General features: G+C 41.4%; 1 protein-coding gene across 2 annotated transcripts; it reads left to right on the top strand.

Annotated features, from left to right (window-relative positions):
• The first annotated feature begins 6,657 nt into the window (after positions 1-6,657).
• Positions 6,658-13,513, top strand: LOC131249140 (uncharacterized). Of its 2 annotated transcripts, none has more exons than XM_058249715.1 (4): positions 6,658-7,795; positions 9,934-10,089; positions 10,526-11,215; positions 12,029-13,513. In XM_058249715.1, the coding sequence occupies exons 1-4, from the start codon at positions 7,442-7,444 to the stop codon at positions 13,124-13,126; spliced, it is 2,298 nt and encodes a 765-aa protein (XP_058105698.1). In that variant the 5' UTR covers positions 6,658-7,441; the 3' UTR covers positions 13,127-13,513. The 2 variants fall into 2 exon arrangements, with proteins under 2 accessions (XP_058105698.1, XP_058105699.1); XM_058249716.1 differs by having other exon boundaries at positions 7,657-7,795; positions 10,489-11,215.
• Positions 13,514-14,064: the final 551 nt, after the last annotated feature.

Below are 14,064 nucleotides of genomic sequence, written 5' to 3'. Positions count from 1 at the left end.
TTGAGAATTAACCAATTAGGTACACTGATCACATAATGGATGGTTGGGATCGAGAGTGCAGGTTGGTGCCTGTGTATGATCCACCATACTCTGCCGTAGCATGGTATATCTCCACTTCCTCGCGTAACAAAGGAAGAATCAGTTGTCCACAGCCGCGTGAGTACAATGTACGTCAGTGATGAATCTAAATCACCAAATGGTGGACCCTATGCTACTTTATCCTTCATCAAGGGATCTGGTGTGATTGTGCCGTAATCCGAGTGGATGGTTCTATGAGAAATAGCCAATGTTCCGAATCGAAATAAAAAATGTTCATTAATCAAAGGCCAGGATTTTTTAGTCTCTCTGGTAAAGAACACCTCCATAGTCGATGGGCCAGTCTTTTGGACGGTTTGGATTGAGGTATAGTTATTCCACCTGTCAAATAGCCATGTGTACGTGTATGGGTGTTTATAGTCTACGAGATTATAAAAAAACTGGCCTTTTCAAAGTGTCAACGGGACCCGGTGAGAGGGATATCCCTGGTGAGCTGAATCTGTGGGGCCCAACATGATGTGTATATCTTATCCACCGGTCCATCCATTGTTTCATATTCTTTTAGGTTATGGTCTTAAAAATTAGTCAGATAAAAATTTCAAAGTGGACCACACCATAGGCAAAAGTGGGGATTGAATGCTTATCGTTGAAATATTCTTTAAGGGCACCGAAGTTTTGTATCAATATAATATTTGTGTTTTCCTTTAATCCAGGTATTTTTGACCTTATGAACAGATTGGATGGAAAATAAGCACCGTTGTGGGCCCTAGGAATGTTACAACGGTGGACGTTAAAATCCCCACTTTTTTCTTTGATGTGTTCTACTTAAAATTTGGGTCTGCCTTAGTTTTTGTATTTTAAATTAAAATGAGATGACGAAAATAATGGACGGAGTGGATGAAACATATACATTAAGGTAGGCCCCACACAGGCAATCTGCATAAAATGTCAACCTGCCAACGCACCCACAGATTTTCGACGCGAGTTGCCCGTGCACCCGGGCCACGGGAAGTTGCTGTGGTCAGAAGCTAATGGGTCCCACAGAGATGCCCGTTACAAATCTACTCCTTCCATGAGTTTTTCAAGACCACTTTAATAAAAAAGCGCAAAAATCAGAGAGATTCAGAACTCAGGTGGTCCACACCATAAGAAACAGTAGGGATGGAACACCTACATGAAAACTTCGTGTGGACCATAGAAGTTTTGTATCAAGATGATATTTGAAGATACAGTTCATCTGACTGGTAGTAACCCTATGAACGGTTTGGATGGCATATAAACATCATAGTCGTCTCTAGGAAGGTTTCAACGGTAGACGATTCTGTTCTCACTGTTTCATTCAGTGTGGCCCACCTGAGTATTAGATGGCCTGATTTTTGAACTCATGTCGTACTGTAATCTTTTGAAACTGAACGGATATGATTTGTCACGGGCATCTCTGTCGGCCCTACAGCTTCTGACCCAGGAACTTCGTGTGGCGGGGGCACGGGCGTGTGGAGCATCTTGGCAACTGCATCGGTGGGCCCCACGAAATGATATTGTCCATGTCGAATTAGGACCACTCATCAGGCGGGCCATTTGCGTCCACTAAATGTGCTTGCGGCTTTACCTTTTTATCATACTAATTTATGGTTGCGGTATGTGTGGTCCACGTGATGAGTTAACCGGCTTGACTTTTGGTCTATCCTTGATGGGTCCACCACGTGTCATTTCAGCGGATGTGGAGGTGCGTAAGAGAGGAATGGGGTTGGCTAAAATACATCCAGAAGCAGATTGCCTCCAGCACGCGCCGTCTCCCTCGCAGGCTCTCAAAAGCTGGGTGGGCCCACCGTGATTTTTGTCAGTAATTCACCGTTGGTTATCCATTTTTCTAGATTATTTTAAGATATAAGCTAAAAAATGAAGCAGATTTAAAAATCAAGTGAGCCGCATCGTAGGAAAGAGCCGGCAGTGAAATGCCTACCTTTTCGGGTCCGTTAACTTAAATGCAAATATCAGCTTAATCTAAAACTTTAGTAGCCTTATGAATGTTTATATGTTATATATTTAATCCTTGTTTATGTGGTGCGGTCTACTTGAGTTTTGGATTGGATTTATTTTTAAAGCTTATGTCCTGGTGTGATTTGATAAAATGGACGGAGTGGACTTCTCACAAACATTACCGTAGCCTCACTATTATTTCCCCTACTGAGCTTCTCACCACGTGGGACTTCCTTGGACTGGGTGTGGCAGGCAATCTGTGAGCCACCCCATGGCACTACGTGGTCAAGCACTGTGTGGCTCATTTTATCATATGAGCCCAAAAATGAAATACATACAAAGTTTAGGTGGAACACACCATAGAAAATGACTACCATTACAAACTTTTTAGGGGACATAAAAGTTTTGTGTCAAGTGTATGTTTGTAATTTACTTTGATTGAGTTAAATAAATATGGTGGTGGCTCTAGTAAAAGTTTCGATAATTGTACTCATTCTTTCTTGTAATGTGGCTTACGTAGCTTCATTTTTTGAGCTCATGTTTCAAATTGAGCTGTCAAAATAAACCAACGGTGTGGGAAAAAGCATATATATTACACTAGCCAATATAGATTGGACGCGGTTTGGCCAGTGACGCAGCTACCATGGTCGGTGCTATGTAGACCCCACATAATGTATGTGTTTTATCCATGCCGTTCATCCATTTTTAATGATAATTTTAGGGCTTGATCCCAAAAATAAGGTGGATCTAAATCTCGAATGGACCACACCATGGAAAAAAAGTAGTGATTGGATGTCCACCATCTAAGACTAAAAATATATATCACTTGATCCTAAACTTTTGTAGCCCACAGGAAGTTTTTAATAGTGGACGTACACTGTATGGTTCACTTGAGATTTGGATCAACCTTATCTATGGGCTCATTCCATGAAATGATACGGAAGAATGGGGTGGGGGATGAAACACATATATCATGGTAGGGCCCACAAAGCACCTGCCACTAGCCATTGACTAGTGGCAGGGGGAATAGCCAATCCCTTTTCATATAACTTGGGCCACGTCATGCCACCAGGGATATAATGTGCTGGGGGGTCGCATAGGATACGGCCGGTTTATGGCCGTTGGTTCCGCGGTCATAATCAATTAATGATCCAAACCGCGAATGGATGAAATACAACGGCAAAAGATGCATGCCTCAAAAGTCTCCAGAATACGGTCTACATTCAACGAAACAAGTAATTAGTCAAAGTGCCAGAGAATTCCAATAACCAAGTTCCTTTTTCAATAATTCTCGATCTAAGATGAAGTCAATCTTGCGGACGGTTGGATCACCTACTAGGACACCAGATTGAATGTGATCTAAACCCTAAACCCTTTAAGAAGCTTGAATGTGACCTAAACCAAATAAAAAGAACGGTCCACCTATCAGGTGGGCCACAAATGGTAATAAAGATTACCAACACTCAAAATTCAATTGCACGTATGCCTCACCTAATGAGTGGGGCGTGCTTAACTCGTGGCACGGTTGCACCAACTAATTAATGGCCCACTTCATAACACGTGTCATGCGTCTGCACGAGTATCTCCTAGGGCGTGGATTGGGTGCTACCCCATTAGGACGTAGATTGAGACGACGGTCCTGTCAGGGGATCTGTACCGTCCATGATGTATACGATCTGTGCCGTTCACCATGATGTATACGTGTCATCAGGAGATCTGTGCCGTCCACGATGATGTATACGTTTCATCTACCCAGACCATCCATTTTGATAGATCATTTTATATTATAAGCATGAAAGGAAGAGATTGAAGACTCAAGTGGGCCACATAATAGAAGGCTGATTTTAGTTCCTACTATTAAAAACTTTTAAGGGGCTTAAAAGGTTTTGGATTAAACTGATATTTATATTTTCCCTTTTTAGGTTCATGTGACCTTATGAACAGGTTGGATGGCAAGTAAACACCATGGTGGGCCTTTGAAAGCTTTCAACGGTAAGAATTAGATCACCACAGTTTCCCATGGTGTGGTCCACGTAAGCCTTCAATCTTTCTCATTTTTCGGATTTATTTCTTAAAATGATCCATGGAAATTGATTAACAGTGTGGATAGAACATATATACCACTGTATAGTCCGTTCGGGTAATACTCAATCCGCAAATACACTTCAATTTCAAATCGCGCGAAGAGTCCTCGCATATTTTGCTCCGAAAGTCGAAATCGGAATGCGTCCTGCCCCGTTTCGACGGAATCGGGGCGGAATCGGTCCAGGAAAGGAATCTTGCGCCCACCGATATATGGGTTTAATCCACGCCGTTCGTACATTTCTTAAAGATTATTTTAGGTTGGAAGAACACACATTAGGCAGATTCAATATTCAAGTGGACCACAAATGGGGGATTGAATGCCCACCATTGAAAGCTCTTTGGGGCCAAAGAAGTTTGGATCAAGACGAAATTTGTGTTTTCAATGGAGGGCGTCTGCTTCATGTGGTGTGGTCCAATTCAGCAGTTAATCTGCCTAATTTTTAAGGCTCATTCCTTAAAATGACCCGAAAAAATGTACGAACGGCGTGGATAAAGACGCGAGGGAAGTTACTCCCACAGAGAGGGACGGATTGGAAAGGCGTTTGTGGAAGATCCGAGCCATTCATTCCACGAAGTGCCCTTTGAACAAGAAATATTCCAAAAACGGTACAGATCAGTATGCATCTGAACCCATTATCAGTGGACCTTTTTGAGGGGGCCAATGATCACCTACAGTCAGTTGTACAGTACCTTAAGATACAACGCATCTCTTCGGCTAGTGTCTCACACGTGTAGGACATCCAAACCGTGCAAAAGGCGTACCCTACCATGAAGATCACCATTGTAGCAAATCATGATAATAATAATAATAATAATAATAATCCAGTGGCACTACACAGGTCAGTCAACTGATGAAAAAGGCCGCCGTGTACGGCACCAGTAGACCATTTAACCAGAACTGTCGATTGCGTTATTCATCCTATTTGTGTGGCCCACCTAATGGATGGATCGGGTCTAATCCTCATGTTGGGGCCCACCTGTACATAGATTGAAACGATAGCACGTTTGACGGATTTTACCAAACCGAAATCAGGTCGCTCCTTCTGATGGGTTACCCCGGTTCCTCGCTCGCACAAGTGTTGGATGTCTGCATCGAGAACTGATCCTTTCCAAGGAAAGTACTATAACTTGTACTACTGTAGCATCTTTCGTGCTAACTTGCCATTTTTCAGAAAATCAGGACCGTTAAAACAGTAGTAAAATATTTGATTATTAAGTTAGATAAAAATCACTTTATTATTCTTCTTAAATAAACCACACAATTCAAATCAATGGTAAACCAACGGTTTGAGTGAATATACATTTATGGCCCACCTAGTTAGCGGATCATCTTGATTCTTGAAGATAGTCATACTCTGTGGAGTCTAACATTCTCATGGTTTCAAGGTCCAACGAAAAAGGTATATTAGCTGGAACGAGAGTACAGTACCACAAATTGTGGTACAGTTGCATGTATCAATTCTCAAAAACACTCTCTTCGCGAGAATCGACCCATGAGCTATTACGCCCGACTGGCGAAAAGGGAGAATGATCCCAACGGAAGCGGATTGCGTCCTAACCCCGGACGGGTTAATCCGTCCGGGCATGGCTATGTGGGGCCCACATTGATCTAAATATTTTATCCACGCCGTCCATACATATTTAAAGATAATTTTATGACATTTTGACTGAAATTAGATGGAAAAAAGGCTTACGTGGACCACAAAGTGGTGATTGAACTTAAACCATTAAAAACTCTTGGGAGGTGCGGAAGTTTCAGATCAGGCTGATATTTGTTTTTTCACTTCATCGAGGTCTACATGATATTATTAATAGGTTGGATGGTAAAAAAAATCACGGTGGTGCTTAGAAAATTTTCAACGGTGCGTGTCATTATCACTTTAGCTTCTTTTCGTGTGGTCTACTTGAGAATTGAACATGTCTCATTTTTAACATTTTAACGTAAAATGATATGGAAAAATGGATGAACGGAGTGGATAAAACTATTACATTACATTGGGCCCCAAAGATCCCTGCCTGGACGGATAATCGTCCGGGCGGGGTAGGACGCAATCCACTTCCGAAACCAACGACACGTTTTTACATACAGCGACTGTACGTGGAATTTCATATCCGTCCATTTTTCGTCGGCTCAAAATTCAAATATTTATAAAATCTGATTCGTGAAAAAGGTGGGCCGCACGACGAAAATTACCTAAGATGAAATTCCCATCTACTAATTAAATGATAAAAAGCACACTGAATCATATGATCGGATGCCCGTTGATTTTAACGTTGCGTGTCTCTGATTTTACTGACCGGCATGATTTTTCTTTCATCGAATCATAACGGTGTGGCCCACATTTTTAACGAACCGGATGTATTATGCATTCAACACGTTTCAAAGTAAAGGGAACGCTGTAGCGAGTAAATCATATACAGTGGCTGTATATGATCATAACCCAGCTACTCTTCAATGTGGTTAACTAAGTAACTATGGTTAGTCATTTTACCCAGTCGCAGGGTTAAAACCCTAGAGAGAGAGACAGAGAGAGAGGAATTTTCATGAGATATGCTGGCCGGCCTTGAAAGTGTAGTAGCTGTTGCGGTTATAGTCCGAGATTTTCTCGCCCTTCTTTTATTTATATATATATATTCCTTGCCATTTCAAATAGGCTTCTCTCAGGGAGAGAGGAGAGAGGGATTTCTAGTTGAGAGAGATTTCCGGATTAGATATCGGGCGTTTCCGAAATTTTCTCGAGCTCTTCGGAAAAAGAATTCTGGGTTTTTTGCACGTTAAAGTTTCTCATCATTTTGGTTTTTTTAGATTCTCAGTTTTTTGGAGGTTTCTGGAGATTTTATTCGTTTTTCGTTAGAGATTTGACGATTTTGGTGTTTTGACTGCGATTTGAAGGTTGTGAGGTCTTCTGCGGAGAAATCGTGGTTTTTTTTTTCCTGTATGTTTTGATCGTTTTCTGCTGACAAATTTGGGGATTTCTTTAGTTTTTTAGTTTTTTTGCTGAGGAATTTGGAGTTTCCCACAGATTTTTTTTTTTTTTTTTCATTTTCGGGTTGAGGTTTGAAGAATCTGTAGATTTTGAGATATACGGCGGAGATTTGAAGGTTTTGAGGTTTTCTGCGGAGAAATTCGGTGTTTACTGTAGGTTTTTATTATATTCTGTTGAGAGATTTGCGGATTTCTGTAGATTTGGGGCATTTTTGAGGAAGTTTTTGGAGATTTATGTAGATCTCTAGCTTTTTTGGAGGAAACGTTTGAAATTTCTGGAGATCTTGATCTTATCGGAGGAGTGATTTGGCGGATTCTGTTGTCAGTTTGTCTAGTGTTTGAATCGGTGGTGGAATGGTGGTTAAGATGATGAGATGGCGGCCATGGCCGCCTCTTATTTCAAAGAAATTCGAGGTCAAGCTTGTTCTTCTCAGGCTCGAAGGATTTCCTCATTTGGAGGAGGAGGCAGAGGGCGAAAAGAGGCTGCAGTCGGACATGGCGAGGTTGATGGTGGAGGTCCGATGGAAAGGGCCGAAGCTCGCCTTGACCTCTTTGAGGCGGACGGTGAAGAGGAACTTCACCAAGGAAGAGGATTTGAGGAGCAGTGGCATTGTCGAATGGAATGAGGAGTTTCGGAACATCTGTACCCTTTCAGCTTACAAGGAGGGTGTGTTCCATCCATGGGAGATTACTCTCACGGTTTTGAATGTGAGTTGGACTCTCTCTCTCTCTCTCTCTCTCTCTCTCTACATCTTGAGTTGATGCTAGTTTTGTATTTCTCTGTTATTTTTCATCATACATTTATTATAATTATGTTTTTATTCTGCCTGAACATAGCCTTTTGTGGCAATACGCAGAAATGGAGCTTGCCGCTGTTTTAACTGACTCCATTGAATTATTATATGATTTTTGATTCTACAGCTCGGCCCAGCAACTTTGACCACTGCCCACCTTTTCCATCCAAACCAATTGTTGGCCTGTGAGTAAACTGTACGGCTAATTGTCTATGTTCAATGGGGAAAATTCTAATTCATCATATTGGTAAAATTTTCTACCATGTGAATCGATCAGGAAAAAAAGAAGAAGATAAAAAGATATATATATATATATAATTCATCATATTGGTGAAATTTTCTACCATGTGAATTGATCAGGGGAAAAAAAAAAAAGATAAAAAGGAAAAAAATAAATCTAATTCATCATATTGGTAAATTTATTATATATGGAAATGGATGTGTTGGAGTGTAAGGCTTTATCTATCTTTCAGTGTTTGTAGGACTTCTGCTGTAATAGGATCATAGATTGACCTGTTTTAGGAAATGAGTCTTATGAGGTCCTTTTTCACATGGAAATTGATGTTTCCTTGTATTGGTTTATCAATGTTTAAATCAATTGATAGGTTTCATGACTAGGATTCAATTTCACATCTCTGTCTAGATGTTTGTCATTTCTAGTTCGTTTTAGGTCGCAAGACAAAATTTCCATGATGTGGGATTTAGATCTCACCACCTGATATTTGTTTGGTACTGGGAAAATATTTGTTCAGTCAGCAGGCTTTTTCTTTGTTGTGTTGGGTATTGGGCGTTTTGGGTGTGTTGCTGTCTATAATTAGAACATGTTTTTGTTTGCATCTTAAGCCATTAGGGTTGTGGTCTTCAGTAAATATTTATTCTGTTTGATGGTGTTAGGCTTGAACTTGTACACAGTTGAATTCTGCTGTTTTGTTTTGTTTTCAACTTAACGAGCAGAAGTTTGTTTAGATTTCTGCGGTCCATATTCTTTATTTTTTTCTGGAGACATTTTACTCTTCACGATCATCATCTTAGAACTTCCACCGATGTACTAGTACAAGTGGGGAGTTGCCTAATGATTAGGCTATTTGGTTTTCACCTATAAATCTAGTGGTCTGAACCTTCCCAAGTGCGTTTTCGACTCCTTTGTGATAACCTTTATCTTAGATTCGAGTCTGTATATCAATGGCAGGATGACTTCATCTTCTACCTGACCTCTGCAATCTGCCAGGGCAGATTCTCACATAAGGTTCAAATTATTACAAGGTTTCTTCTGGGAGTTTTTAAATTCGAGCGTGTTTCAACAATTTGGTTATTCTTGTGCATCGGAATGTTCTGATTTTGTGACTGAGATGTATCACGATCTTCTAGCAAAAAGATCATTTACCTACCTTGTTTTACGGTATTTTTATTTGCCACTCTTCTGAAACTGGTTCATTTTTTTGGCAAGCATTCGAAATGCTAGCCAGCAGAAGTTCCATTTTCTTTTCTATTGGTACCCTTTTGTTAAAAGGGTATTTATTTTGCAGGGAAAAAAAAAAAAACTCTTTTCAGGTATTGTGAGGGCTGCTCAATCATGCAACATTAATGTTTAGAAAAATATGGTTTTGAAATCTCATTTGATGTCTTAATTGAGTTTTGTTAGTTTAGAACATTTATGTTGGTGTCTGTGTTTGAAATGTTTCGATGCTTGATTGATTTTTTCGAGTAGTGGATGGATCCTTGGGGCACTTCGCCCAGTTTGTACGTTGTAGAGGTTTTCTTTTGGATTACAAGAATAATTTTTGTGGGCATATTGTGTACTCCGAATTTTGTTTTTTGAAATGACCACAAGATTTTCTTTTCCATGTCAACTTATGAGTGCTCATTTACATGTCAATGTATGAGAGTACTTGGCCTCTGAGATTTTTTTTTTCCCTCCCAGCTGGGCTTTTTCTGATAGTTTGAGATGTCACGTAAATGAAAGAAGTCATTCTGCGCCATACTATGAAATATGACTAACTCATTCTCTTCTTTCTGTGGAGATCTCTGAACCTCCTTTCATTGTGATTTCAGGGATTGACTCAAGGTTTGAAGAACAAAACCTCTGTTATTGGAACAACTTCGTTGAACCTTGCAGAGTTTGTGTCTGTGGCTGAAGGAAAGGATCTAGAAGTAAATGTTCCTCTGCCTCTGCTGGACAGGACAGCGGAGCCTCATCCATCTATTTGTGTATGTCCATTTAAATTTGTTTCAATGTCCAATATTCCTGCTTCTGAAATATTATCACACCTTATTTATTCCAACTTGACCACAAAAGCACTCAGTCTGAAAAAAAAAAACAAGCAATAGCACTCGTCTGAATAACCTCCTCCCTGAACAAAATAAATTGCTGGCATACCAATTAAGCCACATTCTGCTGGTAAGTTTTTTCTATCTAAATCTGCATTGTAAGCAAATCTGAACATTCTCATGCCATCAAAATAATCCATAAGCCTGTATTTATATTGAGAGCTTTTTTGAGTTCATGTGAATTTTTATTTCAAATCAAATGATCCTTCAAACGTTCTTTACGATCGACATTACTGTTTACAATTTTCTTTCCCTTTTCTTTTCCATTTTCTCTTGAAGTTCAGGTTTTTTGACATTGAGCTCTACTCTTGTCCAGCTATCACTGAGCTTATTGGAGTTGAGAACTGCCCTGGAATCATCAGGACCGGTGCAGAGATCAATAGTGCCTGTCCCATTGTCGCCTCGCCCTGGTGACGCTCTCTCGGAAGAGAAAGATGAGCTTTCCGCTCTCAAAGCTGGACTGAGAAAAGTAAAAATACTCACAGAATATGTATCAACTCGAAGATCCAAAAAGCCATGCCGGGAGGATGAGGGTAGCGATGGGAGGTGCTCTGGTAGGAGTGAGGATGCTGAATATGCGTATCCATTTGACTCAGATTCTCTTGATGACTTTGAGGAAGGAGAAATGGAGGATGGCAAGGAGGATTCTAGTTTTAGGAAGTCATTCAGTTATGGTACACTGGCTTCTGCAAACTGTGCGGGAGGGTCCTTTTACTCCGAAATGAGAATAAATGGGGAAGATGAGGATTGGGTTTACTACAGCAACCGCAAATCGGACGTTGGTTGTGTGCATGTTGAGGAAACAACATCATCCATCCCTGACCATTCTCTGTTGCAGACTTCGAAACGAAGCATCCTTTCTTGGAGAAAGAGGAAGCTCAGCTTCAGATCTCCTAAAGCAAAAGGGGAGCCTCTATTAAAGAAAGCTTATGGGGAAGAAGGCGGTGATGACATCGACTTTGATCGCCGGCAGCTGACATCATCTGATGAATCTCTTGCCTTAGGGGTATGCATTTGTCTTTTCTTGCTTACAGTTCCTGTTCAAGAGTTTGGGTAGTTTCTAAAAGAACAAGAGCCCATCTGGTTGCCACTCAAACATAAGTTCATTTTATTTTATTTAATTTGGTTATGTAGTAGGGATCAATTTTTTTCTCTATTGCGTGCTTGATGCTAGGTAAAATTAGATGAACTCATAAGTGGCGATCATACATGCCCTAAAACTTTTAGAAGAGAGCTTCGCTAATTCCACACACTTGTACAAGGCAGGTCATGTACATGTCACCATATGTGCCAATATAGCACATAAGTTCAAAATCCAGTCTTTTCATCAGAGGGTTCCTGATATGTAGATTTCCCTGCCCAAACTATCATCATCATCTAAGCCTTATCCCAACTAATTGGAGTCGGCTACATGAATCATTTCCGCTGTCCACTGCATTGAGGGCCATAACTTCAGTTAGACCATAATACCAACATGTATACTTACAATGTGACATTGCTCAGCCCATACCATATGACCATATAAATTCATGAGTTTCCATTCATTCAGCCAAAGTATGAATTCAGATTTCAGAAGATTGGTCTTGAAGTTGTCAGGTTTTTTAGAAGTGATTTTCAGACTATATTGCTTGAATATGAGCACCTTGCTTCTTGGATGCATTTTGAGTCAGATAAGTAGTCCTGATGGTATCGATGAATTTCGAAATTAGGTTCGTGTGTCTTTGCTGTATCAGTTGTCATGGAAATCTCATTTTCAGTTTCCTATTTCAACTCTCCAAAATAGAAGTATAGCATCTCTGAAAACTATTTTTTCTGGCAGTGGTATAAGGCTGATGATGATGCAGCTGGAAACCGGTCGTCGGTTTCTGAATTTGGAGATGACAACTTTGCCGTGGGCAGTTGGGAGCAGAAGGAGCTGATAAGCCGCGACGGGCACTTGAAGCTCTGCACCCAAGTGTTCTTTGCATCCATTGATCAGCGAAGTGAGCGGGCTGCTGGCGAGAGTGCTTGCACCGCCCTGGTTGCTGTCATTGCCGATTGGTTCCAAGCCAACAAAGACGAGATGCCCATCAAGTCCCAGTTTGACAGCCTGATCAGAGAGGGCTCGCTCGAGTGGAGAAATCTCTGCGAGAATGAGACGTACAGGGAGCGGTTCCCGGACAAACACTTTGACCTCGAGACTGTCCTGCAGGCGAAGATCCGCCCGCTCTCCGTTGTCCCTGAAAAGTCCTTTGTCGGGTTCTTCCATCCAGAAGGCATGGATGACGGCTTTGACTTCCTACATGGCGCAATGTCCTTTGACAATATCTGGGATGAGATCAGCCGTGTGGGGTCGAGCTACCCCATCGATAGTGGCCCACACATCTACATTGTCAGCTGGAATGACCACTTCTTCATTCTCAAGGTTGAGCCTGAAGCTTACTACATTCTGGACACACTGGGGGAGAGGCTATATGAAGGGTGCAACCAGGCATACATCTTGAAGTTTGACAGGGACACATTGATCCACAGATTACCGAATGAAGGGAAGCCAGACGAGAAGGGCAAACCTGCCACATCTGATCGCCAGGTGGCTGTTGTGGAACCTGTGAATGTGTCCACCCAACCAAAAATGAAGGAGGCGCCAGTGGCCACAAGCACATCAGGAAAGCTGGAAGGGACGGGAAATGGAGATGGAGAAGAGGAGGTATTGGTGTGCAAAGGGAAGGAGTCCTGCAAAGAGTACATCAAGAGCTTCCTGGCTGCGATTCCCATACGGGAATTGCAGGTTGATATTAAGAAGGGCCTGATGGCTTCGACACCACTCCATCACCGCCTACAGATTGAGTTTCAATTCACAGAGTTGTCTCAGCCAATGATGATGGTTGCATCTCCCACAGTGGAGGCTGCTGCGACGGAAACCACGGTGGAGGATTGAAGAGTTGTATAGGTCGTAGGTATGTGTGATTATCTTTGTTGCGTTTGGGTTTTTGCTTTTTTAGGTTTTAATCTCTAATCATCTGAGAGACGAATGGGGGGAAAATAGCTACAGAGGGTAGTGCCCATTTATAGTGTGTGGTTTTTGGAGGCAGAGCTGTGTGTGTGTGTGTGGTGTAGTGGGATCTTTGAAAAATGTTCTGATCCTGACTTTGGTCTTTTTGCGGGTTTCTTGTAAATGACTGTTGATTCAAGTTACCAGGTTTTTTTTTTTTTTCCTTTCCTTTTCCTTTTCTTCTTCTAATGCATGTGTTTGGATTCGCAGAATATGCTTTTTTCCCGGGAGATGCTATTTTAAGATAACTGTTGAAAAGGAAATGACGTTTTTCATATCTGTTTGATTTTCTTCCATGGAATAAATCCTTTGTTAGGCAAACAGAAATTTTACTTGGTAGGTCCATCAAGGCATTGGGCTAGGAGAGTGCAAGATCAAGGCCAGTCAGGAGTTGCTATCCATGAATGCAGAATGTCGACAGTGCAGTCAAAGCCTCGGGTACCCCTGTATGCGGCACGCCGGCTTTCTGTGGAAACAGGATTTCAACCAATCCAAAGAGTGAGAAAGCTGGAAGAAGGCTGCTTTGTAGGGAACCTATTTCCTTTGCTGGCTTTCAATCTCCCTTTTAGATGATCCTAGCCATCTGATTGTTTGCCCACCGAATGGAAGGTGGATTTCAGATGATGGTCAGAAAAGAGTAGGGTGGAGATAGTACGATCCAAACATCACACAGACCGTTGAACTGATGGTCAGAAAAAGAGTACAGTGGAGATGATGTTCCTTCATGTTTTGAGATCTAATGTTCTCCAATCTGTATTCTGTAGGGACCTGAGAAGGCCCCATCAATTTCGACCAACATCAGAAGGATTGAATTGATAACATGG

This window comes from Magnolia sinica, chromosome 6 (assembly GCF_029962835.1).
Source record: "Magnolia sinica isolate HGM2019 chromosome 6, MsV1, whole genome shotgun sequence".
NCBI classification, from domain to species: domain Eukaryota; kingdom Viridiplantae; phylum Streptophyta; class Magnoliopsida; order Magnoliales; family Magnoliaceae; genus Magnolia; species Magnolia sinica.
Note: the sequence above shows the minus strand (reverse complement) of the source record. Positions and strands in the feature narration are given on the sequence as shown.